Consider the following 22,106-nt stretch of genomic DNA (forward strand, 5'->3'; position numbering starts at 1 on the left):
TTCTGTAGCTTGCACAAAGAGGGACCTCAGAAGTGTTAAAAGACATGTGGGTTGTTCCAGGTTTTAGCCAGTATGAATAAAACCGCTGTGAGTGTTCATGAAGAGATTATTGGCCTGGCAGGTACTTACTGCTTTACTGTTACTTTCTCTCAGGTTGGCTCAGTAGTAAACACAAGAGGTCGCCTTACTGATTTTGAGAGTCCTTGTGACACAGCAGTGCTTTGTGAATTGGCGCATGCTGCAAAACCAGTCTCTTCTGAACGTGTGTTCACCGCACGTTTCTCTTCCAGTTAGAGCTAACCCTGCCGAGCTGGGGCTGGTCCTTTAACCCTGATACGCTGTCGTTGTCTTGCCTTTTCACTGTAGGGATTTAGCAGCAGGGCTTCCCTGGTGGCTCACGCAGTAAAGAATCTGCCTGCAGTGCAGGAGACCAGGGTTCAGTCCCTGGGTTGGGAAGATCCCCTGAAGGAGGGCATGGTCACCCACTCCAGTATTCTTGCCTGGAGAATTCGTGGACAGACCTGGTGGGCTACAGTCCATGGAGTTGCAATGAATTGGACACGACTGAGTGACTAACTCACACAGCAGACCTTGGGAAATGTATTGCCTGGGTCACATTTCCTCCTTGCAAGTCTCTCACCAGTTTTTCTGTTACAGAAAGACATGGGAACAAGCCTTCTGAGTCACTGAACAGTCAGCCCAATTAGCACTTTGATTTCTTTGCACTAAATTAGTTTTTGCTGTATCTTTGACCTTTACATGAACCTTCCCAAACTTCCTGTCATTTTCCAAGGACAGAACTGTTCTCTTCTTTTCCCAGTGTCTTTTTAATAGGGAAGAGTTGTTAAAGCCAAAGGACCATGCCTCCAGGGTGGAGTGCTTTCTTGGCTCTAAATTTTTGATGTTTGTAATGGCCTGAAATGGAAGAATCTCTAACATGTACCTGTAGATAGTCTACTTCATTTTATTCTGTTGTTTGATCTTCTGATCTTATTTTACCAACTTCACTTCTCTAAATTCTACCACGTGAACCTCTGAGGGGCATTATTATTATTTTCTTTGGGTTTTTTTTTTTTCCCCCTCCCTCTCCTAGATAGGTTCTTATCAGTCTGTTGGAAACATTCCTTTAGTTAATTATGTTGACCGTAGATACTTGCCCTGTAGATGGCTGACAGTCCTCGGTAAGTAGCTGTCTCTCTCTGTCCAGCCCATGCTTTCTGCCTGTGCTCCTGCCTCTGCCCGACGCAGCGTGGAGGCGGCCTACTCCGTTCCCTCCCTTAGTGCCTTCTGCCCTGTTTGTCCACACACCCCACTACCCACTGACTATTTGTGTTATTTCCTCCGTGTGCTTCTCCACATTTAGGACTTCGTTCTCAAGGGTCGTTGATTGGTTGATTTTTGTTCACCAAGTTGCTTTTCAGGGGAGGAAGATAGGTCACCATCATCAAAGCTTGTCAGGATTTCCAGTTTCTTTCCTTGGTCCTCCTCCTCTGGGGCATGTTGCTATGAGGTTGTGCCCCTTTCTTTGTTCAGTTACTGCTGGTAAACTTTCTACAAGCCTTTGCCATTTTTGTTAATATAATTAGGCACTTGAGAAGGGAAAGTCTTTATGAATCAGCTTTACTTTTCTATCTTTACCTAGGATTTAACTTTTTTAAAATTAGTGATTGAAAAAAAAATCCTGCTGTGTTTCTTATCCTCTTTTATTATGTAACTTTTTTGGGGTAGTCAGATGGAAGAGGATGCCAAATGGAATACCTAATTTGATTTTCAACTTAAGTATTTAACTGCCTGTTCCCTTCCATTGTTCACAGGATCTGTACATTGACCGCCCTTTACCTTATTTAATTGGGTCAAAGCTGTTCATGGAGCAGGAAGATGTTGGTCTTGGAGAGCTTTCTAGTGAAGGTACACTTTTGCATTGCATACTTTTGTTGCTTTTAACATTTATAGCTTAACTTTTTATTTAAAAATAATTTCAAACTTCACTTTAAAGTCTTAAAGTTATAAGACTAGGACACGGAACTCTCACATACCCTTTACCCAGGTTTCCATTTGTGAATACTTCGCCATATTCGTGTATCATTCTCCCTCTCTATATATAGTATTACTTTCTCCTGAACCTACTTAGGAGACATCATGCCACCTTACTCATGTATATGGTTGGCAGTTCATCTCCATGGGTTTTGCATCTATGTATTTAACCAACTTGGATAGAAAATATTTGGGAATAAAAAATTACAGAAAGTCCTAAAAGCAAATAGCTGCCATGCTGCACAGGCAACTGTTTACATAGCGTTTACATTGTATTAGGTGTTACAAGTAACGTGGAGACGAGTTAAGGTTGTTACAGGAGAAGGATGTGGGTTATATGTGGACACTATGCCATCTTGGTGTCTTTGTGTGTGTCTGTTGGGGAAAGGGGGTCCTGGAACCTATCCCTTGAGGGACAGCTGTATTTCTTTGTGTATTTCTAAGTATAAGAGACATTACTTTGCCAACAAAGGTCCGTCTAGTCAAGGCTATGGTTTTTCCTGTGGTCATGTATGGATGTGAGAGTTGGACTGTGAAGACGGCTGAGTGCTGAAGAATTGATGCTTTTGAACTGTGGTGTTGGAGAGGACCCTTGAGAGTCCCTTGGACCGCAAGGAGATCCAACCAGTCCATTCTGAAGGAGATCAGCCCTGGGATTTCTTTGGAAGGAATGATGCTCAAGCTGAAACTCCAGTACTTTGGCCACCTCATGCGGAGAGTTGACTCATTGGAAAAGACTCTGATGCTGGGAGGGATTGGGGGCAAGAGGAGAAGGGGACGACAGAGGATGAGATGGCTGGATGGCATCACTGACTTGATGGACGTGAGTCTGGGTGAACTCCAGGAGTTGGTGATGGACAGGGAGGCCTGGCGTGCTGCAATTCATGGGGTCGCAAAGAGTTGGACACGATTGAGCGACTGATCTGATCTGATCTGAAGAAAAAGAACTTTCTCTTACTTCGTTGCACATTCTGAATATTCATTTGCCCATCTGTCATCTTGGTTGGATGTATGTATGGGGCTTTGATGTGAGACTTTTAGTTTTTATATCCTGCTTATTAATGGAAAAAATTAATCCAAGTGGTTGCATCTTGTGAGACTTGGCAAGAGTGTTCAAGTCAAGTATACTTGACTTTTTGACCTCTTCCCCTAGTAACTTTTATATGAAATAAAGTCACCAATTGACAGGTCTCCAACAACAGTAGCAAAAAGTATGATTACCAAAGTTAGGGGATTTTACTGGATTTAATACTAGCTAGTCCTCAGTCATACTCCCATTTTTCCAGTTGTCCCAGTAATGGCCTCTGCAGTCTTTTTCTCTGGCTCAAAATCCAGTCTCCTCACTGCATGTAGTTGTCAGATCTCTCTGGTCTTTTGGTTTGATACCATTTCTCAGCCTCTTTTTGCTTTTCACAACCGTGACATCGTCAGAGAGTATAAGCCAGTTTTTTCCTTTGTAACTAATATATTTTTTTGTAACTAATAAATATCACCTGGGGAAATACTTTGAGCCTATGTAAATATTCCATTCCTCACTATAGTGAAGACACTTTAATTCCAATGAATGAGTATGGATGGTTTTATCAAAATCTTTTGATGTTGATGTATGGCGGTTTGTGATCTTGAGAAGAAATTAAGAATGTTTCCTTATGAATATTGGCTATAACCTTTATCTTTCTTCTAACCAGAAGGTTCAGTAGGCAGTGATCGTGGGAGTATCGCAGACAGTGAAGAAGAGAACGAGGAAGAGGTAAGGGCTTGCAGGTGTGTCCAGGTCATAGTGGGCAGGAAACTTACGGTGGGTTTAGCAGGCTCAGTAAATAACATATTCACGAATTAGCAATTTGTTTACAACAATCTCTTAATAGCAATAGAAGCCATGTTCTCAAGTCTTTTCCTTGGGATGGGAAGTTCCTTTTTTTCCTGTGTACAAAACCACAGAAAACTGCTTTAAGCTTTACATTACCTTAACCGTTACCCTCCCTCCTGCCTCCCCACCAAACCCTCTTCTTACCAATGTGTTTTGAGGGGGACAACTTAGATAGTTTGGTGGAATCTCTGCCTGAGATACAGTCTTTGAGTAAGTTCTATCTTTGAGTAATTCTAGGAGAAAAGTCCATATTTAAAACTTTCTTTACTCTAAAACCTTCTAGACCAGAAGCTTGCTGAAAGCGTCCACTTAAATGTTAGCTTTACTGCGACCTCTGGCATCTTCACACCCAAAGAGCCTGATCCGACTCCCTGTTCTCTGAGGCCTCAGAGTCTGCGGGCCTTGGCCTTGACGCCTGTTGTATCTGGCATTGTTCCTTTAAGTGGAATATGTGTTACTGCAAAGGGTAGGAACTCTCCGGAGGATCGTTCCTGAATGTTGCTTTCTCAAAGGCGACAGTTTTGTAGCGTGCTCCTCCCCGCTGCTGCTCCTCTGTTGGCACAATCGGTTTCCTTTCCTCCTGCCTCCAGCCCTGCCCTCAGAACACCTGATAGGAGGAAATGAACTTGGTGAAACAGCCTTGCTTTCACTGACTGTCAGGAGCTAAATAAACCCTTCGCTTTTAGCCACTGAAGCAACTCTTTACCTAACGGCTTGTATTAAATACTGATGTTCCCTTCTTGGGCCTGATGAAGTAGTGGTTTTACTTAGAAGGAAAATAGAGAATGCAAACCAACGCAAACCAATGCAAACTAGCTTTTGATAAGTTAGTTAATTACATGTGCAACTCTTAATCCAAAGGTTAGAAATGATGGGGCAGATTGATATGAGTACATTGTCGGAGAGGTTTAAAAGAATTACAGAAGTGATATGTAACTGGAGTAGCCCTTGGTGATATTGCCAACTCTCCACCTCATCTGCACCTTGATGCTTCAGGTGATCAGCAGTCAGTTCAGAAACCAGTCAGTGGTGGCTGCCCTAGAGACTTAGACACGACATCATTTCTGTACTTCCAAGTGGAGCCAGTGTTAATAAAACCTTTCTTTTCTCCCCAAAAAGGAGTCAGATGAAGATTTTGCCAATCATAGTGACAATGATCAAAACCGGGTAAGATGCATCTATTGAAGTGACTTTTAAATTTTAATTTAAGCATAGCATGTATAATAAATGTATATTAAAATTACTTTTGAATGACTTACGGGAAAGTAAGGATTTATTCATATTTATAGATATTCATGTTTGCTTCAAATTTTAATGTTTTTAGGCTACTTCCTTGTATATTCTCAATTTTATTTATATTTTCTTCATTTTTCCTGGACAACAAAGAAGTAAAAAAAAAAAATTGAGAAACAGAGCCTCTAAATAGCCCAATTACCCGTATTGAAATTTTCATATGGATTTCATCACAAGGATTTCTTTGTCGTTTTAAATCGTCTTTGTGAGTTGTTTTGTAAGCTTATGTATTTAGCATACATGTATGGTACTGTCGTTGGAGAAGGCAATGGCACCCCACTCCAGTACTCTTGCCTGGAAAATCCCATGGACGGAGGATCCTGGTGGGCTGCAGTCCATGGGGTCGCAAAGAGTCGGGCACGACTGAGCGACTTCACTTTCACTTTTCACTTTCATGCATTGGAGAAGGAAATGGCAACCCACTCCAGTGTTCTTGCCTGGAGAATCCCAGGGACGGGGGAGCCTGGTGGGCTCCCGTCTATGGGGTCGCATAGAGTCGGACACGACTGAAGTGACTTAGCAGCAGCAGCAGCATGGTACTGTTGTAGTCTCTAAATGTGTATGGGAAATAGTTTTAAGATTTTTATTTTTGAGATAATACTACATTCAGAGTTTTCATTCCTAAAAACCCTTTGCCTCTGACCTCTTTTCTTAGAAATTAGGTGATCTAATACTACTTGATACTACTGTTTAAGAGACATTCCAGATTAACAGATGGCGCATAATGATTTCCCAGAATCTCATCAGCACTGGAATTACGTATGATGCTTTCTGCTGTAGAACATGTTCAGCAGTATATTGAGATTCATCAGCACTGGAATTATGTATGAGTTTTCTGCCGTAGAATATGTTCAGCAGTATATTGAGATTCATCAGCACTGGAATTATGTATGAGTTTTCTGCCGTAGAATATGTTCAGCAGTACATTGAGATTCATCAGCACTGGAATTATGTATGAGTTTGCTGCTGTAGAATATGTTCAGCAGTATATTGAGATTCATCAGCACTGGAATTACGTATGATTTTTCTGCCGTAGAACATGTTCAGCAGTATATTGAGATTCATCAGCACTGGAATTACGTATGAGTTTTCTGCTGTAGAACATGTTCAGCAGTATATTGAGATTCATCAGCACTGGAATTACGTATGATTTTTCTGCCGTAGAACATGTTCAGCAGTATATTGAGATTCATCAGCACTGGAATTACGTATGATTTTTCTGCGGTAGAACATGCTCAGCAGTACATTGAGATGATTCCAGTTTGTATTTCGCTTTCCTAATTGAGAAAAAATTTTTCCACAAAAATTTCCAACTATCAATGAAAGATTCAGCACCTTTTGATGTTACTTTTGTTTTTCACTGCCGTGTGTCACAAATGTGGCTTATCTTTATGATTGTAATAGTCGGTCCTTCTGGAGAGTGTGTGTATTTTTACGCAATTTACTATTAAGATTCACTACCCTCTGACACACACCATTGCTACAAACATGGACATATTTGTAAAAGCAAAGGACAACACTTGAAATTCAGACAGTTTTTCAAATAATACGGTGATTTAAAAGCATTAGTGGAACCATTTGTATTGTTGAAAATAGACTTGTTTTGTGTGCCATTGCCAACCTCAGAGTTCAAAGGATTAAATTAGTTGAAAAAGTGATCTAAGCATAGTGATTGGCACAGTTTATTGATTTAAATGTTAAAAAATTAAAAAAACCAAACAGTTTTTATATACAATGGCTACCTTTGTAAAAATTAGAACTTAACACAAAAGATTGTTTGAGTCATTTATTCTTCATATCTTTACACTGTCTAGAGGTAACTGGTGTTATCTGAAAGTAGATTGTTTCCAAGTGCTGTCCTTCGCTTTCACAGGTACGCCCGTGTCCGTAGCAGTGGCGTGTGTCGGGGGCAGCGAGTTCATTCTGGGTTTATCATTCCCTGCTTTGTCGCTTGGACCGCCTTGGGTGTCTCTCTAGTTGTTATAGCTAATTCTTTTTAACTATTAATATTTTTGTTAAGATAGTAGTATACTTACTTCGGAGAAGGCAATGGCATCCCACTCCAGTACTTTTGCCTGGAAAATCCCAGGGACGGGGAAGCCTGGTGGGCTGCCGTCTCTGGGGTCGCACAGAGTCGGACACGACTGAAGCGACGTAGCAGCAGCAGCAGCAGAGAAATGAACATAAGTAAGTATGCTGCTGCTGCGGCTGCTAAGTTGCTTCAGTCGTGTCCGACTCTGTGTGACCCCAGAGACGGCAGCCCACCAGGCTTCCCCGTCCCTGGGATTCTCCAGGCAAGAACACTGCAGTGGGTTGCCGTTTCCTTCTCCAATGCATGAAAGTGAAAAGTGAAAGTGAAGTCGCTCAGTCGCGTCCGACTCTAGCGACCCCGTGGACTGCAGCACACCAGGCTCCTCTGTCCATGGGATTTTTTAGGCTAGTGGTGGACATTTTTAATATTTCATTTTTTGCTGTTGCACAGAAAATAAGTCTCGTGTATGATTTGCTCCAGCACATTTACTGCTTCGGAACTGTTGCTGCATTATTTGTTGTTCCGTTTTGAAGAAGTCTAAAGCTGAGTGGTAGTATCTTTTTGAGCTTGATGCCCATATCTGATACTTTTAATCCGATGGTTTATGCTTTTAGCACATTGCAACGATGAGTGATGAAGAAGAGGATGATGATGGTTGCGACATTTTTGCTGACTCTGAGAAGGAGGAGGAAGATGTTGAAGACATGGAAGAAAACTCTAGGCCTGTAAGAAAGGCTTTACTTGCCATCACCAGGCGAGGGTTCAGAAACAACCCCTAGAATTCATTCCTTTCATTGTCATTTATATTTGTAACCGTCTTGTTTCGCATCATCTCACCTTTCACTTCATCACTTTGCTCAGTAATTCATTTTCACTTTCGGAATAATAGTTGAGCATCCCACATTGCCAAACAAGTACCACTTTCTTCTCCAAATATTAAGATTTTACTAGTTAGATCATTCAATATATATTCACATTCAGAGTTTCAAGATCCTAACACTCCTCCCCCCAAGGACCTTGTGGTATTTTTCTTGTCTAGATCTTCGAGTTTTAAAGTTGAAGTATTAAAAAAAAATAGAGAGCATCTCCCTTTGAAGGAACACTGAGTCCTCTTTCTCAGGTGATCTGTTATAGGGTGCATATGTTTACATTTATTTAGTGAAAACATATCTTCTCATCAGTCACCTTCTTTGCCATTGTTTGGATAGTTTTGTTAGGTGTCCCCAAATAAACTACTAGTTAGTCACAAAAAATAGTACAAACAAGTGATTCCTTCGGTCTTCCCTGGCTGTAGAAAAGAAGCAGGCCTACATCATTTGCTGATGAACTGGCAGCTCGGATCAAAGGGGACGCCTCGAGCAGGATGGAAGGGGAGCGCACAGGTACGTCGCCGCCTCTGAGAGGCACTCACAGGGCGGTGGGCCGTCGGGACCCCTCTCTGGGCTGCCCTGAGGTGGGTTTCCTGTTTAATTACTAAGGCATGAAAAGCATAAATTGCAGTTCTTACCAGGTTTGCTTCATAGATTCTCTGATAAGTAAACACTGGACTGCCCCCTTCCCCAGGAAAAATGCACATACACACATCTATATATGAAGTTTCAGGGGATTAATGAATAACGGAGAGAACCATCGGCCCCGGATTAAAAATCCCTGGCTTAGTATTTACTCCTGTATTTTATTTTGACTAACAATGTAGCATATAATATTTTCTAGTGGTTTAACAAAGTGGAAAGATATCAGAAGAAATCTTTCAGCAAGTGCAATCCTGGTTTGTGTGTGACCTGCTGTGATAGCTGGACCCTTCTGCCTTAAAAAGAGGCACTTCTGAGTGTCTTCTCTGGGTAGGGCGCTGAGTGGGTGCTCTGGTGGAGCAGACACACAAAGTTGAATGTCTTGCTCTCATCTTAGGAATTGTGAGGGTGGCGGATGTGCATGAAGCTTCAGTAGAGTAGACTGAGTGTTACTAAACTGTGAAATATTCTTCAAGCCTTATCCCCAGGGGAAGCAAAACCTCAGAAGACGTTGAAAGAGAAGAAGGAAAGGAAAACTCCCTCAGATGGTAGGTCTTTCCCCTTGATCCTCTTCTTTAGGAGGCTCTTGACTCAGGAAGGGGAATATCGCTTCCGTAATTCATTAAAATGCCTCTTTTAAAGCTGACAAATGAGATCTGTCTCCGTTCACTTTTAGAAAGGATTTAACAGCATGCTTTTGGGGGTGTGGGGAGAAGTGAGTGTGGGTTAAAAATGCTTTAAAGGTTTGATATACTAGATTTTACAGGGACCATTAGCTGTCTTTCTAGACATTTATAAACTAGGGATTGCTAGCATTTGTTTTCAGTAAGGAATATCATATCAGGCCCTTTCACGTTCAGCAGCAATGTCCATTGTATTTCCACTTGGGGCTGTGTCAGTCTCATCTCCCCTCAGTCTACCCTTCTGTCGCTCAAATTCTGGTGGGATAGGTCTTGATGGCAACTGAAGCATATACTTGCCTCAGAAGAAATGAGATGAAAGGGATCGCCTGCAGAGTTCACTCTGCTCCAGACGCTTAACAGACTTGAGAGTGGGAACCCAAAGAACCTTTTAAGGAATTCGATGGGTTTTTGTCTGAAGGCCCTCAGACCACCAGCATTCAAATAGTGCTTATTACATATGGTTAGATAAACTCCCTGCCGGTTGTGGAGGTATTGTAATGTTAATCCCCAGAACTGGAGTTCCAAACCCATCTTTAATTCTCCATGCAAAGCATTCCCTTCTGTTTGCTAGATGAAGAAGATAACTTATTTGCACCCCCGAAGCTGACAGATGAAGACTTCTCGCCGTTTGGTTCTAGAGGCGGCCTGTTCAGTGGAGGGAAGGGACTTTTTGATGATGAGGATGAGGAGGTAAGCCCGTGGTAATCAGTGAAGCTCTCCATAGCTGTGTCATGGGTTTGCAAGGAAGAAAGAACTTTCAGTTCCTTTAGTAAGGAAACAATGGCTTTTTAGTTGGAAGTTGCTTCTACTTTCATATTTTAGGAGATTTTGAACTAAGGGTCACAAAGTGAGGAAATACTGTATCTTGATGCCTTTGTTAAGTAGGGAGAGGATGTGAGAGTGTTAGTAGTGAAAAATTTACATTTACTGCTTAAGTGGTTGTTTCTTAACGTCTTTTATCATATTCTTACATGTTTGTATTTAATTTCTCTATAGACTAAATTGGGCTTCCATGATGGCTCGGTGGTAAAGAATCTGCCTGCCAATGCAGGAGATGTGGGTTTGATTCTTGGTCCAGGAAGATACCCTGGAGAAGGAAATGGCAACCCACTTCAGTATCTTTGCCTGGAAAATCCCATGGACAGAGGATCCTGGAGGGGCTACAGTCCATGTGGTCACAAAGAGCTGGACATGACTTAGCGGTTGAATAATAACAATAAGACCTAAACTGTTTCAGGGTCTGATTTCATCATAGTCTTCACTTTGGAATTGATTTTCTGTCAAGACAGTAGATGTGTATTTTTTAAACTTTATAAGACACTTTTCTTTAGAAATCTTGAAATACAGCTCCGTTTTCCTGTGCTGTTTTTGAACTGTGTTGTTTTATTATAAGCAGAGTGACCTCTTCGCAGAAGCCCCTCAGGATCGGGGAGCTCGAACCCCTGTTAATGAAGGTGAGCGTGGATTGAGGCTGACTGTGCTTCTTCGTTATAGATTTCCAGAACTGGTTCCTTCCTGTCAGGAGATGGAGCCCTTGAAGTTATCCCCAAACTTTGTTAGGCAGGAAGCTGTTACGTTCGCCTTCATCTAGTTAAAAGCGGTTCATTTGCACTAATTCGTGTCTTGCAAAAACAAAAAAGTACCATTTGTAAACCCATATCACAATTTTGTCTCTTTCATAGAGAAAGCAGAAAAAGTCAACCAGGGAAAGCATTCTGGCACTGTTGAGGACATCTTAATTTAATCAAGTTCAGTTCAAAGAAACATTTCTGCAATTCTGCATCTAAATTGGAGACCAGTACTGCCTTAGCCCAGTGTACATTAGAATAATTTGTGACATTTTTAAGCACACATATGCTATTAAAAAACTTAAAATCCGTTAGGTCTATGATAGTCTTGAGAATTGGGAATGAGTTATTTTAAGTGACCTGGTCTCCCCAGGCCAGAAGTCATCAGATTTTGGACTACTATGATGCTGGCTGACCTGATTGTCTTGAGGTTCCTACTCTCCACTTGTTGGCATCTGTGACTTGCCTGCTTTCCTGCTTTCCTGTTACTGTCTTCGTTTTGGGCACTGACGTCTCAGATATTTTGCTGTTCGTTTTTTACTTGCATGTTCTCATAAACGGGATGGATGGAGTCGGAACTGTTGAGCCCTGCTTGCTCTGCTCCCGCCTTCCCCATCTGTGCTCTGCATCTTCCTTGGCCTCGGCAGCCAGCCCCACTGTGATTGTCCAGAGTCTGTGATCTTCCATGGGAGTCACAGCCTAGATTGGTTTAATACCAAGAGAAAAGTCATGACGTCTGTAGAGAAGATAATACTAAGGAACTTTTAAATGGCTCTTTGAGGAAAAATTAGCTTTTGAGTCTCCTGTTAGCTCTGTGTTGTGCTGTACATATTTTAGGAAGGTGCGTTTAGCAAGGAAGGTTGCTTTCTTTGTTGAAATGTTCTCTCTCTGTTTCTCATTTTAGCATCTTCATCTTCTAAACCTGGAAAGAAAATCCCGGCAGGAGCTGTTTCTGTATTTTTAGGTATCATAACTCAGAGTTTGTTTTTGATAACTACATACTGTAGTTTTGTGTTTTTAATACTGTCCTCTTCCAAGAGCTGACTAGGGAGGAGAGCAGGAAGACCTTCAGAGGGCATCCACAGAGAGCTCACTCACCTGTGTTAGCTCCTGTTGCCTTAGAAACCAGCAGCCTTGGGTTTTTGCAGTCTGGGTATCAGTTGGTTTCCCACTGTGGGACGATCTGTATCAGTAAAGGATGCACGTTGTTGGGGCCTGTTAGTTTGTGGATGAATCGGAACTACAAGTTCTGGTGGTGGAACTGTGTTTTTTCTTTCTGTGAAGTCAGGAAGCCCACCCACAGTGGCTCGCAGCTGGTCTGTCCTGTCCTTCCACCCACAGGGGATACTGATGTGTTTGGTGCCACCTCTGCCCCGGCACCGAGGGAGCCCCAGAAGCACGAGCGGCCCCCTCCAGGGAAAAGCGCGTACGTCCCAGCGTCGGCTGGCCTCTTCGATGATGACGACGATGACGATGACTTTTTCTCGGCATCCCGTAGCAAACCTCCCAAGACAGGTACTGCTCCAGCCTGTGTTTCAGGGAAGGTAGCTGGATGAAGAATGTTGACCTAAAAGGCATGAAGTTCCTCTGGTTCCTCAGCTCTCGTACAGTGCTGGAGTCCCTTCTCAAGCGTTTCTGTCAGAGGCGTCTCATCTCTATTCGGTTATGGAGCCTCGGCAGTCTCTGTGTTATGGACCGATCTTTTCCTCTTTAGAAACTAATTACTAGGATTGTCTTCCTCAGAGGGAGAAAAAGCTGCTCCCCTCTAATATGATCAGGATTCTAGCTTGGACCTTCTCAGTTACCAAGAAAGTTTTAATTGTGCTTTCTTCCGGCGTCCTTAGTAAACTGTATGTGAACAGACCATCTATGCCAGGTATCCAGTTCCAGGTGACCTTGGCTTTTCTCTTCTGTGATGGAGTTTTCGGCCCCTTTACCGCTTTGGCACTGTCCTTTCTTCACCCCTCAAATCTCAGCCATTGCATTCCTGAAGTCACTCCTCTGAATCAGTTATTTAATGAGCAGATGGCTCTCCCAGGACTGTTGTAAAAATGCAGATTCCAGTTCAGTGGATTTAGGGTGGGGCCCTTGAGTCTCCGTTTCTAACAGGCTCCCTGGTGGGCAGAGATCACTGGTCCGTTTGTTGCACTTGGAGTGGCAGAGGGTTTGATTCACTGGTTTGTTTTCCGGAAGAGAGAGGTAGACACTGCTGAGGTGCACACAGTTTCCAGCTACCTGAGCAAAGAGCTCTTTCTCCTAAGGACGTGGACCAGGATGCATCGAGAAGCAGGCTGTTCGACTTGAGCTTATTTTCCAGCAATAAGTGTGGAGTAAGGATAGCAGCAGAAATGCAGGGGAAGTGATGGCCTGGTTTTAAAAAGCGTGCAGACTGGACACGTGATACGCTCACATCTAGGCTGGCTGAGAGGACAGTGAGTAAAGGCTGTACTGCTTCCCGGGGCTTGGAAGGCGTCTCACTTGAGTCATTAACTCATTTGGAATCCCAGGTAAGTGGGCGCCACTCGGCTGGACCTGCTGCTCTCCTGGGACATTCAGGAACCAGTGCCCTCACTTCAGGGACACACACCTCACACCTCATTCAGTGACGCGGTGCTTGTGGTTGCGAAAGGTTGAAAACCACCCACATAGTCACCAGTGGGGCAAACTACGGTCCTTCCATTTAGTGGAATTTTGTGAAGCTGTGAAAAAATGGAAGTTTATCTGTGTTGACATGGTAAGATATTACACCCTAGGTATTTGGAAGGAAAATTGCAAATCATAAGATTTTTTTTTAATGATGTTATTTAGAGCCATGTTTGTGAATTGCTAGAGTTAACATGTTACTATATCTTTTGTGGAAATTAGAAGTATGTGCATCAAACTCTTCCTGCTGGCCTTCCCGTTTGGGTGGGCAGGTGGAATTATGGGGCATGTTTCATTATTTGATTCTGTGTAGTTCGGTGCTTTTAAAGAATTATTTATTTACGGCTGTGCTGGATCTTCCTTGCTGCTCGTGGCCTTTCCCTAGTTGTGGGGAGCGGTGTGTGGGCTTCTCGTTGGGTGGCTTCTCTTGTTGGGTGCACAGGCTCTTGGGAGCACAGGCTCAGTTGTCCTGAAGCGTGTGGGATGTTCCCGGACCAGAGACAGAACCTGTGTCCCCTGCATTGGTAGGAGCATTCTTTACCCCTAGATCTTCGGGGAAGTCCCTGGCTTTTTTTTTTTTTTCTTGGCTATGCAGCTTGTGGGATCTTGGTTTTCTGCCCAAGGATTGAACCTGGGTAGCAGAAGCCAGCCCTCACTTCTCAGATTCCTAGAGCGGTTGACTTGTCAATGATCTTTCCGTAGGTCCCTCTCTGCCTCTTAGGCCAGTCCAGACCCCTCGAAGCGCGTGCCGCTGCTTGGAGAGGATGCAGGAGATAGTGAAGCTGTCTGCCCTGTGTGTTTCACTGGAGCAGCTCTCATGCTCTGTGAAAAATTCCAGCTGGTCCACTTAATATTTCTTCTGTAACTAATCGAGCAGTAACATGCTTGTTCTGTTTATTCTTTGAGAGCGAAGTTGTTTTCATCGTGGAATTCTGTGGTGGGATTTCTGACTTTGTGTAACTTTACGCCGTGGTTTCTTTCTAAAGACAAAGTCGAGTCCACTGCCGGTATCTTTGACGATGAAGAAGGAGATCTGTTCAAAGAAAGAACAGTGGCTTTGCCAGAAGCTACTGTGAATCAGACAGATGAAAACAAAGCAAGAGCAGAAACAAAGGTGAGCAGGAGGGAAGACTAAACTTAGGTGTGAATCTATGGGGCATTTTGTTAATTCATCTGGAACCCACAGGGAGGTATTGCTTCCTTGCAAATGTATGGTGAACTTCAGATGTGTAGAGTGTTGAAAGAATACAGCAAACAGCCAAGTAACTGCTACCGCCTAGAGTAAGCGGTTACTGGGTTTTACCTTCCCGAGTGGTTTAATGGGTGTGTTAGATGGACGCATTATCATGTGCAAAAGAACATTGCTTTACTTCTGTCATTCCTCCTGTGTGGATTAGCTGCGATTCTTCTGAACAGAAGAGCTTTCTCTCCCCCTTCTTTCTTGTCTTTTTAGTATCATTATAGAATCATGGATTCTCCATTCATTATCTTATAATCCATTAACGTCGTTGTTTTTTTGATGCTCAGATTGACCTGTCTTTGGCTAGAGGGCTGCGTCCACCTCAGTCTTTAAGCCCTGCTCGCTCCTGTCGCTTCCCTTGCTATCCTGCACAGCTCGATCTGTCCTCTTGCTGAAGCACATCTCTTGTCATGTGTTCCTATGAAACCCTGGCCTTGCTGCTGCCATCCACCTGGGTGCCAGCGTTCAGAACTCAGCAGGCTGCTACCCCGGCTCCAGCTATACACATCCCGTTTGTGCTCTGCACGCTGTGGGCAGTCGTTCCACACTGACGCCCCCAGAGGAGCCCTCTGCTTTACCTGGTTTTTCTTTTCTTTGATGGTTCCCTCTGCCCAGAATGTCCTTGCTCGAACCATGGCCCATGTCTAGGTCCCATCTGTCCTGAGAAATTTACAAGGACTGCTGCTTCCTTCTTTCCTAACATATACCGATTTTTAAATCCTTTTCCATGGTGCTTCTCTTTCTGCATTAATTCTTTATATGCACCTGATGTGCGGCCAACGGCCATGATGTTTTCATTCCTCTGATGCGTGGCCTGGGACCTTACCTAGCAGAGAGTCAGTGCATCTCCTGAACAAGTGAGTGAATGAACCCTTATTTCCAGGTTTCTGGTTTGTTAATTCTTTAATTGTTTCTTTTCAACAAAGGTTATGCTACCTTCCAGCAAAAATCTCAAGCTCTCGTCGGAAACAAAGACTCACAAAGGTTTATTTTCAGATGAGGAGGACTCTGAGGTAAGGAATTCTTTTTCTCAGTTCTGGAAATTACTTCATGGATATGACAATGGGAACTATTTCTGATTCAGGATGTCTCAGAGGTATAAGACTCAGTCAGTACTTTAGTTCTTTCTTTGAAAACAATGTTTTGAGAACACATGGCATTTAGAAAGCAATGTGCGTACAGTCCTGTCACTGTTGGGTTTAAATCCAGTGCATCTCCTAGGAGGAAAACTCAGGATGCTCGAATTTCAGGCTGTGAATTGATGTGCAGTGTAATGAGGTGCTTCTTCCAGAACAGAAGTACACACACAGCTTCGTCTTTCAGGAGGAATAGGGTATCGTATGAACAGTGGCTATCATATGTAGTGACACACACACTCTGTATCCCTGGAAGTAATAGACTTCCTTCACAGAAAAAGATGTGGACATGGCAGAAATTTACATGTAATTTCAGGAAATTGTGAACTCTGGGTTAGATGCTTGTGGTTTTTTTTTTTTTTTTTTTTTAAAGCAACAGAGCCCTTTCTTTCAGTGAACTGTTGCCAGTGTGTAAAAGGCAGGAGAGGCATGGGAAGCTGGTGCTCCTCCTGTGTGGCTCTTTCTACCTAAACAGACCTATGGGGCTCTTTGGGGCCCAGGCAAAAACCACGGGGCTGAGTGTAGCTCTTTTCACTTAATGAACTCATTAGCACTGCACTGAGTAAACATTGATTCCATGATTAAAACGATTTCATCGAGAGAGTCTTTGAAACTGTGTTCTTGTCCTACTTGCCTGACTCTTACACATTGAAGATTTTCTTCCCGAGGGAATAGTTGTCCTATTTCATGTTTCTGATTCATGTAACTCAGTTTGCAGGTCTTGCTTTGCATTGTAGGCTGACATTTTACAGCATTTTGGAAGTTTCTTCATAATCTACCAGATCTTTGTCTAGTTTGCAACATTTCCTAGCTGTCATGTCAAGAGTACAAAAGATTTTAAAGTTAAAACTGAATATATATTTATTTAGAAGAAATCATATCCTACTCTCAGGAGGCATGTGAGGTGGTCTGGTAGAGACATTACTTTGCCAACAAAGGTCCATCTAGTCAAAGCTCTGTTTTTCCAGTAGTCATGTATGCATCTGAGAGTTGGACTATAAAGAAAGCTGAGGGCCGAAGAATTGATGCTTTTGAACTGCGGTGTTGGAGAAGACTCTTGAGAGTCCCTTGGACTGCAAGGAGATCCAACCAGTCCATCTAAAGGAGATCAGTCCTGGGATTTCTTTGGAAGGAATGATGCTGAAGCTGAAACTCCAGTACTTTGGCCACCTCATGCGAAGAGTTGACTCATTGGAAAAGACTCTGATGCTGGGAGGGATTGGGGGCAGGAGGAGAAGGGGATGACAGAGGATGAGATGGTTGGATGGCATCACTGACTCAATGGACATGAGTTTGAGTAAGCTCCAGGAATTGGTGATGGACATGGAAGCCTGGCATTCTGCAGTCCATGGGATCGCAAAGAGTCGGACATGACTGAGTGACTGAACTGAACTGACTGGTATCCTACTCTTATTAGAGGAAAAAGGGGTATAACTACATTAAACAGTGTCACAGGTCCAGTAATTTGAGAATCTAGCTTCTATTTCCATTGTTACATGTGTTTATCTCTCTGATTCTCTGGACAGAAAAAGGAAGTTATTTTTTAAGCATGGTAGGAAATTGATTGGCAAAGTTCACCCTGTCCTTTGCCATCTATCTAGGTGGGAGAATGGAGCCTCTGGGCTCCTGTGAGGCCGCCTGGAGTCAGGTGTGGGTCTCTTCCTTCTCACCTGCACACAGCAAGGACAGAGTCTGGTGTGTGTTCCTCGAGGACTGTGACAGCCCGCTTTCCTCTCTGACAAGAGAGACCTGGATGGATGGCATCTGTTGTGCCATAAACTTCAGTATTTTATATCTGATACTTTAAAACTGATACATTTTATTAACCAGGAACTTTAATCTTGATCCAACAGGATTTGTTTTCTTCTCAAAGTGTGAGTAAGTCAAAAGATGCAAGTGTCCTGCCTAGCAAACACCGCAGCTCAGTCTTGCTTTTTGATGATGAAGATGGACAGGTAAACACTTTCTGCAACACAAGCTAATCGAGTTTTCAGTTGGTAGAAAACCATTGCTAACATGGCTGTGCATCCAGAGGCTCTTACAGTAGAACAGGGCGGCGGGAAGGCAGGCGAGCCGTCTGAGGGGCGGCAGGAAGGCAGCCGAGCCGTCTGAGGCACACGTAACACACACATCTCGGTGTTTATCTCAGTGATTCCTTTCTTAAGTTCTCAGCTGCACAGTGGGCAGCCCTTAGATTTCTTGACCCAGCTCTGTGCCAGACTTTGTAGATTGCACTTGTATAATCTGCCTTTAAGGAATAGTTTCAGGGGATGAAACCCAGTGATCTACAAGAGTGTCTCAGATGAAGTGGGAGTAGAGGGGAGAAGACAGCCATGTCCCTGCTTTGCTTTTCTTCCCCACCCTGGATGAGAGAGCAAAGTGGGGGAAAGAAATGAGAGGGAAGAAAAGCCCAGCCTTTGCTCTTACACAGAATCACGGGGAGGCTGAGCTCACGGGCTCTGTCATCAGGGCCCATGTTCATACCGTAGGTCCCCACATGCAGATCAGGGACTTTGGGCAAGTACTGATAACAACCTTGCTGAGTCTCCTCTGGCTTAACAGTCCACAGCGTCATTGTGACGGCACAGCACCTGGCACGCAGTAAACGCGTGGTGAATGTTACTCTGTCTCGGGCATCTCCAGCGAGGGCCAGGTCATTACTCTCACGGCCTTTCCTGCCTTTGCACGATTTCCTTAAGGGCTCCCTTTATCTGAGCTTAACGCTTCAGGGCCATTCACCTGTTGTGGTATATTGTTAAGAGTGTTTTTCTGTCTAACCTGGGCTCAGGCCCTTTGATGGTTTGTTCTCTCTTCCCCAGGTATGTGTCTTTCATAAATGTAAGAGAGTAGAGAAAGCTTCCCATTTCTTTCTTTTTCTTCATTGCTCTGGTTTGTAATTCATAGAAAGAAAGGTGCAGGCTGCCGGCTGCTGCAGGGGCTGTGCTGTCCCCCCGCCTTCTGTAGGCTTTGGGCCCTCCCAGTGAGCATAGAAGGCCCCCACAGGAGGCCCAGACGGAGCCAAGTTCCTTCCTGTTTCTGTGACCTTGTCTTCTTGTTACTCACCCTTGTGCTCCCACCCGAGTGTGCTGCCTTTGAATTCTGTTTCACTTCTATGACTGAATACAGTTAGAGAATATGGTAAGCGGTTGCTGTAGGGTTATAATAAGAGAGAAGTGGCATCTACTGGCACTGTATGATTTTTCCCCCCAAAGATGTTATATATATGTTTCACTTCACTGGAGACTTACTCTCTCATAATTTAACACAAGAGAATATCTAGTTTTTTGTTTTATGTGTTCAAAGCTGTCATACTCTTCTGACCCCCCGCTTTTTTTTTTCTAGGATAATCTTTTTGATACTCCAGCTGCTAAGAAGCAGACATCGTCTCTACTGACTCAGAGCCAAAAGAAAACAAAGCCCTCTGAGCCTCCCCAAAAGAAAGCATCTGCCTTACTGTTCAGCAGTGATGAGGAGGTGGGTGGAAATTTATCTCCTAGTGGGGAGTCGGGGTTGGTTTGATGGATTTAAGAGTTACGGCTGTCCTAAACATCTTCTTTTTCTCCTTAGTGTAGATCTAGTGAAATTTGGTTACTAAAGACTGTATTCACAAAATTGTCATTCTATTCTTGAAGAAAGATATTTATTATAGTACATTAACTTAAAGGTTAATCTTTTCAAAATACTTGGGCATAAAGTGAGTATGGTCCTCAAATTTATAATACATACTTATCCAAATGAATTAGGGCTTATTTCACGTTGCTGAATGATCGCTGTGTTTCACTGATCAAGGACTGTAGCTCGACAAGGCAGGAGTGGCTTACGCTGGTTTCACTCCTCGTCTGTAAGTCTTCACAGGATTGCCGTCTGGTGTCTGGAACATATATATTGTTGGAGCCAGCGGAGAGTACAGTTTAGCAGCTGTTCAGATTTAGCAGTGTAGGAAAAGACTAAGTATAATGATGATAATAACTGTGAGCATTAAAAATCTTCTTATTTCATAATAATTACTCTGTTTTAACATTGTCGTTAAGCTTTGAGGGTAAGATACAGATAGATCAATCATACACATGTTCAGTTTTTTGTTGAAAGAAACTTAAAATGATACAACATAATTTGCTTTTTCTACTCAAACCTGTGAACGGTGATGGATTTTCCTTTTTTTTTTTTATTCTTTCTAGCATTGTTAGTGGGTTGTTCTCCCTGTGGTAATGGCCAACCATCATTTGAATTTTCTATCATATTATTGCAGTTCAGGGAAAATAAAAATACCAGCTAAAGTAGGGAGCAATAGTACCTGCAGAGGAAAGATGAACAGGCTTCCATTATAGAAAAGTAGCTTGACTTTGGCTGCCATTGAGGTCACTTGGAACCTGAGAGAGCACTGATCCCGATTCCACCCCTGGGGTTCTGAATTAACTGTTTGGGGGATGACCCGTCAGTGGAGTTTTCTGAAGCTCATTTGGGGGCTCTGGCTTGTGGTCAGTGTTGAGTCGGACTTCTTTAAGAAGCACTTCTCAAACTGTAACTTGTGAAGAAGTCACTGGATATCCTGTTAATGAAGGCAGATTCTGATTCAAAAGGTCTGGAGTTAGAACTTGAGACTCTGTATAACAGCAGCTGCTGCTTTACAAAACCCACTTGGATTTGTAAAGCTCTAAACTCCAGAGACCAAAGGATCACTTAAGCAAGTGCTCAGGAGATCCTTGATTTGAAGGGGTGAGCATAGCCAGGTGGGGTTTCCTTAAATGCTTTCTGAAGGCCAGATTCAGAATTTTGTGATAAGGATTACCTGCAGATTTCATTGTGTCTTATTTATGTTGTGTGAATTTTTTTTTTTTTTTTTTCTTTTAATTTGGCTGAGTCGGGTCTTATTTGCAGCATGTGGGATCTTTAGTTACAGCTTGCAGATTCTTAGTTGTGGCACATGTGGTCTAGCTTCCTGCTGCTGCTGCTGCTAAGTTGCGTCAGTTGTGTCCAACTCTGTGCGACCCTATGGGTGGCAGCCCACCAGGCTCCCCCATCCCTGGGATTCTCCAGGCAAGAACACTGGAGTGGGTTGCTGTTTCCTTCTCCAGTGCATGAAAGTGAAAAGTGAAAGTGAAGTTGCTCAGTCGTGTCCGACTCTGAGCGACCCCATGGACTGCAGCCTACCAGGCTCCTGCGTCCATGGGATTTTCCAGGCAAGAGTACTGGAGTGGGGTGTCACTGCTAGCTCCCTGACCAGGGATCAAACCTGGGCTCTCTGTGTTGGGAGTCTGGAATCTTAGCCACTGCTAAGGGAAATCTCAGGGAAATCCCCTGCATGAGCTTTTTATGCATTTTTTTCCCCAGCTTACTTTGGAATTTAAAAAAATTGTAATTCAAATATCATTCTCCTCTAAAGTTGAGAGTTCTTGACTTTTTTTTAAACATTCTTGTTCCTTCTCATTCCCCTTCATAATTAATTTTGTTCTCTGAAGTAGAGAAGACCCTTATCCTAACACAGGGGGAGAGAGAGTGTGGTAGGCAGTGATGGAGGGAGACGCCAGCAGCTGTGTGGGCTCCGCGGGCCTAGCTGTCTGGACTTGAGCTCACGGGAGCCGTGGATGTGGACTCGCCTCCAAAGCGGCACTTGGTTTGCACGCAGCTCAGCTTAATGAGCAGGATTGTATTTTATTTTTCAGGTTTCTTACTCGGGGTTGCCAGAGGACTTTAACATGTATTTTATCTTCTAAGGACCAGTGGCACGTTACTGACTCACAGACCAACTCCACATCTGACAAGTCTAAAGGAGAACCTAGGGACCCTGAGCCCACCCACCAGGAGGCTAAGGCCGTGAAAAAGACCAGCCTGTTTGAGGAGGATGACGAGGATGACCTGTTTGCTATTGCCAAGGACAGGTGAGACAGTCCATGTAAGAAAGCATTTCGTCAGTGTCTGGTAACAGGTGAAGGTATTTGATGTGCAAGGTGTCAGTTTCTGGGAGTGACATGCTGATGGTTCATCACCTGGTGATGGTCCAAACGAGAATGTCTTTGGTTTTCACTTGCACGGTATTCTCCTTTGGTACTGTGAAATGTTTTTCTTCATAGATCCTTACCTGATTTCTTCTGCTTA

General features: G+C 43.4%; 1 protein-coding gene across 11 annotated transcripts in view; it reads left to right on the forward strand.

Annotated features, from left to right (window-relative positions):
- WASHC2A (WASH complex subunit 2A) overlaps window positions 1–22,106 on the forward strand; it is a 45,529-nt gene that overhangs the window by 9,382 nt on the left and 14,041 nt on the right. For 4 of the 11 annotated variants that reach the window (XM_070782066.1, XM_070782072.1, XM_070782070.1 and 1 more), the window contains exons 6-20: window positions 1,815–1,908; window positions 3,723–3,784; window positions 5,024–5,071; window positions 7,844–7,954; window positions 8,524–8,611; window positions 9,217–9,288; window positions 9,995–10,113; window positions 10,817–10,877; window positions 11,896–11,955; window positions 12,276–12,506; window positions 14,621–14,748; window positions 15,801–15,887; window positions 17,864–17,965; window positions 19,353–19,484; window positions 21,726–21,889. In XM_070782066.1, coding sequence (XP_070638167.1) covers window positions 1,815–1,908; window positions 3,723–3,784; window positions 5,024–5,071; window positions 7,844–7,954; window positions 8,524–8,611; window positions 9,217–9,288; window positions 9,995–10,113; window positions 10,817–10,877; window positions 11,896–11,955; window positions 12,276–12,506; window positions 14,621–14,748; window positions 15,801–15,887; window positions 17,864–17,965; window positions 19,353–19,484; window positions 21,726–21,889 — 1,559 coding nt within the window. The remainder of the gene's footprint in view (window positions 1–1,814; window positions 1,909–3,722; window positions 3,785–5,023; window positions 5,072–7,843; window positions 7,955–8,523; window positions 8,612–9,216; window positions 9,289–9,994; window positions 10,114–10,816; window positions 10,878–11,895; window positions 11,956–12,275; window positions 12,507–14,620; window positions 14,749–15,800; window positions 15,888–17,863; window positions 17,966–19,352; window positions 19,485–21,725; window positions 21,890–22,106) is intronic. The other 7 variants (XM_019953964.2, XM_019953967.2, XM_070782071.1 and 4 more) reach the window with 5 other exon arrangements.

Source organism: Bos indicus, chromosome 28, assembly GCF_029378745.1.
Source record: "Bos indicus isolate NIAB-ARS_2022 breed Sahiwal x Tharparkar chromosome 28, NIAB-ARS_B.indTharparkar_mat_pri_1.0, whole genome shotgun sequence".
NCBI lineage: Eukaryota > Metazoa > Chordata > Mammalia > Artiodactyla > Bovidae > Bos > Bos indicus.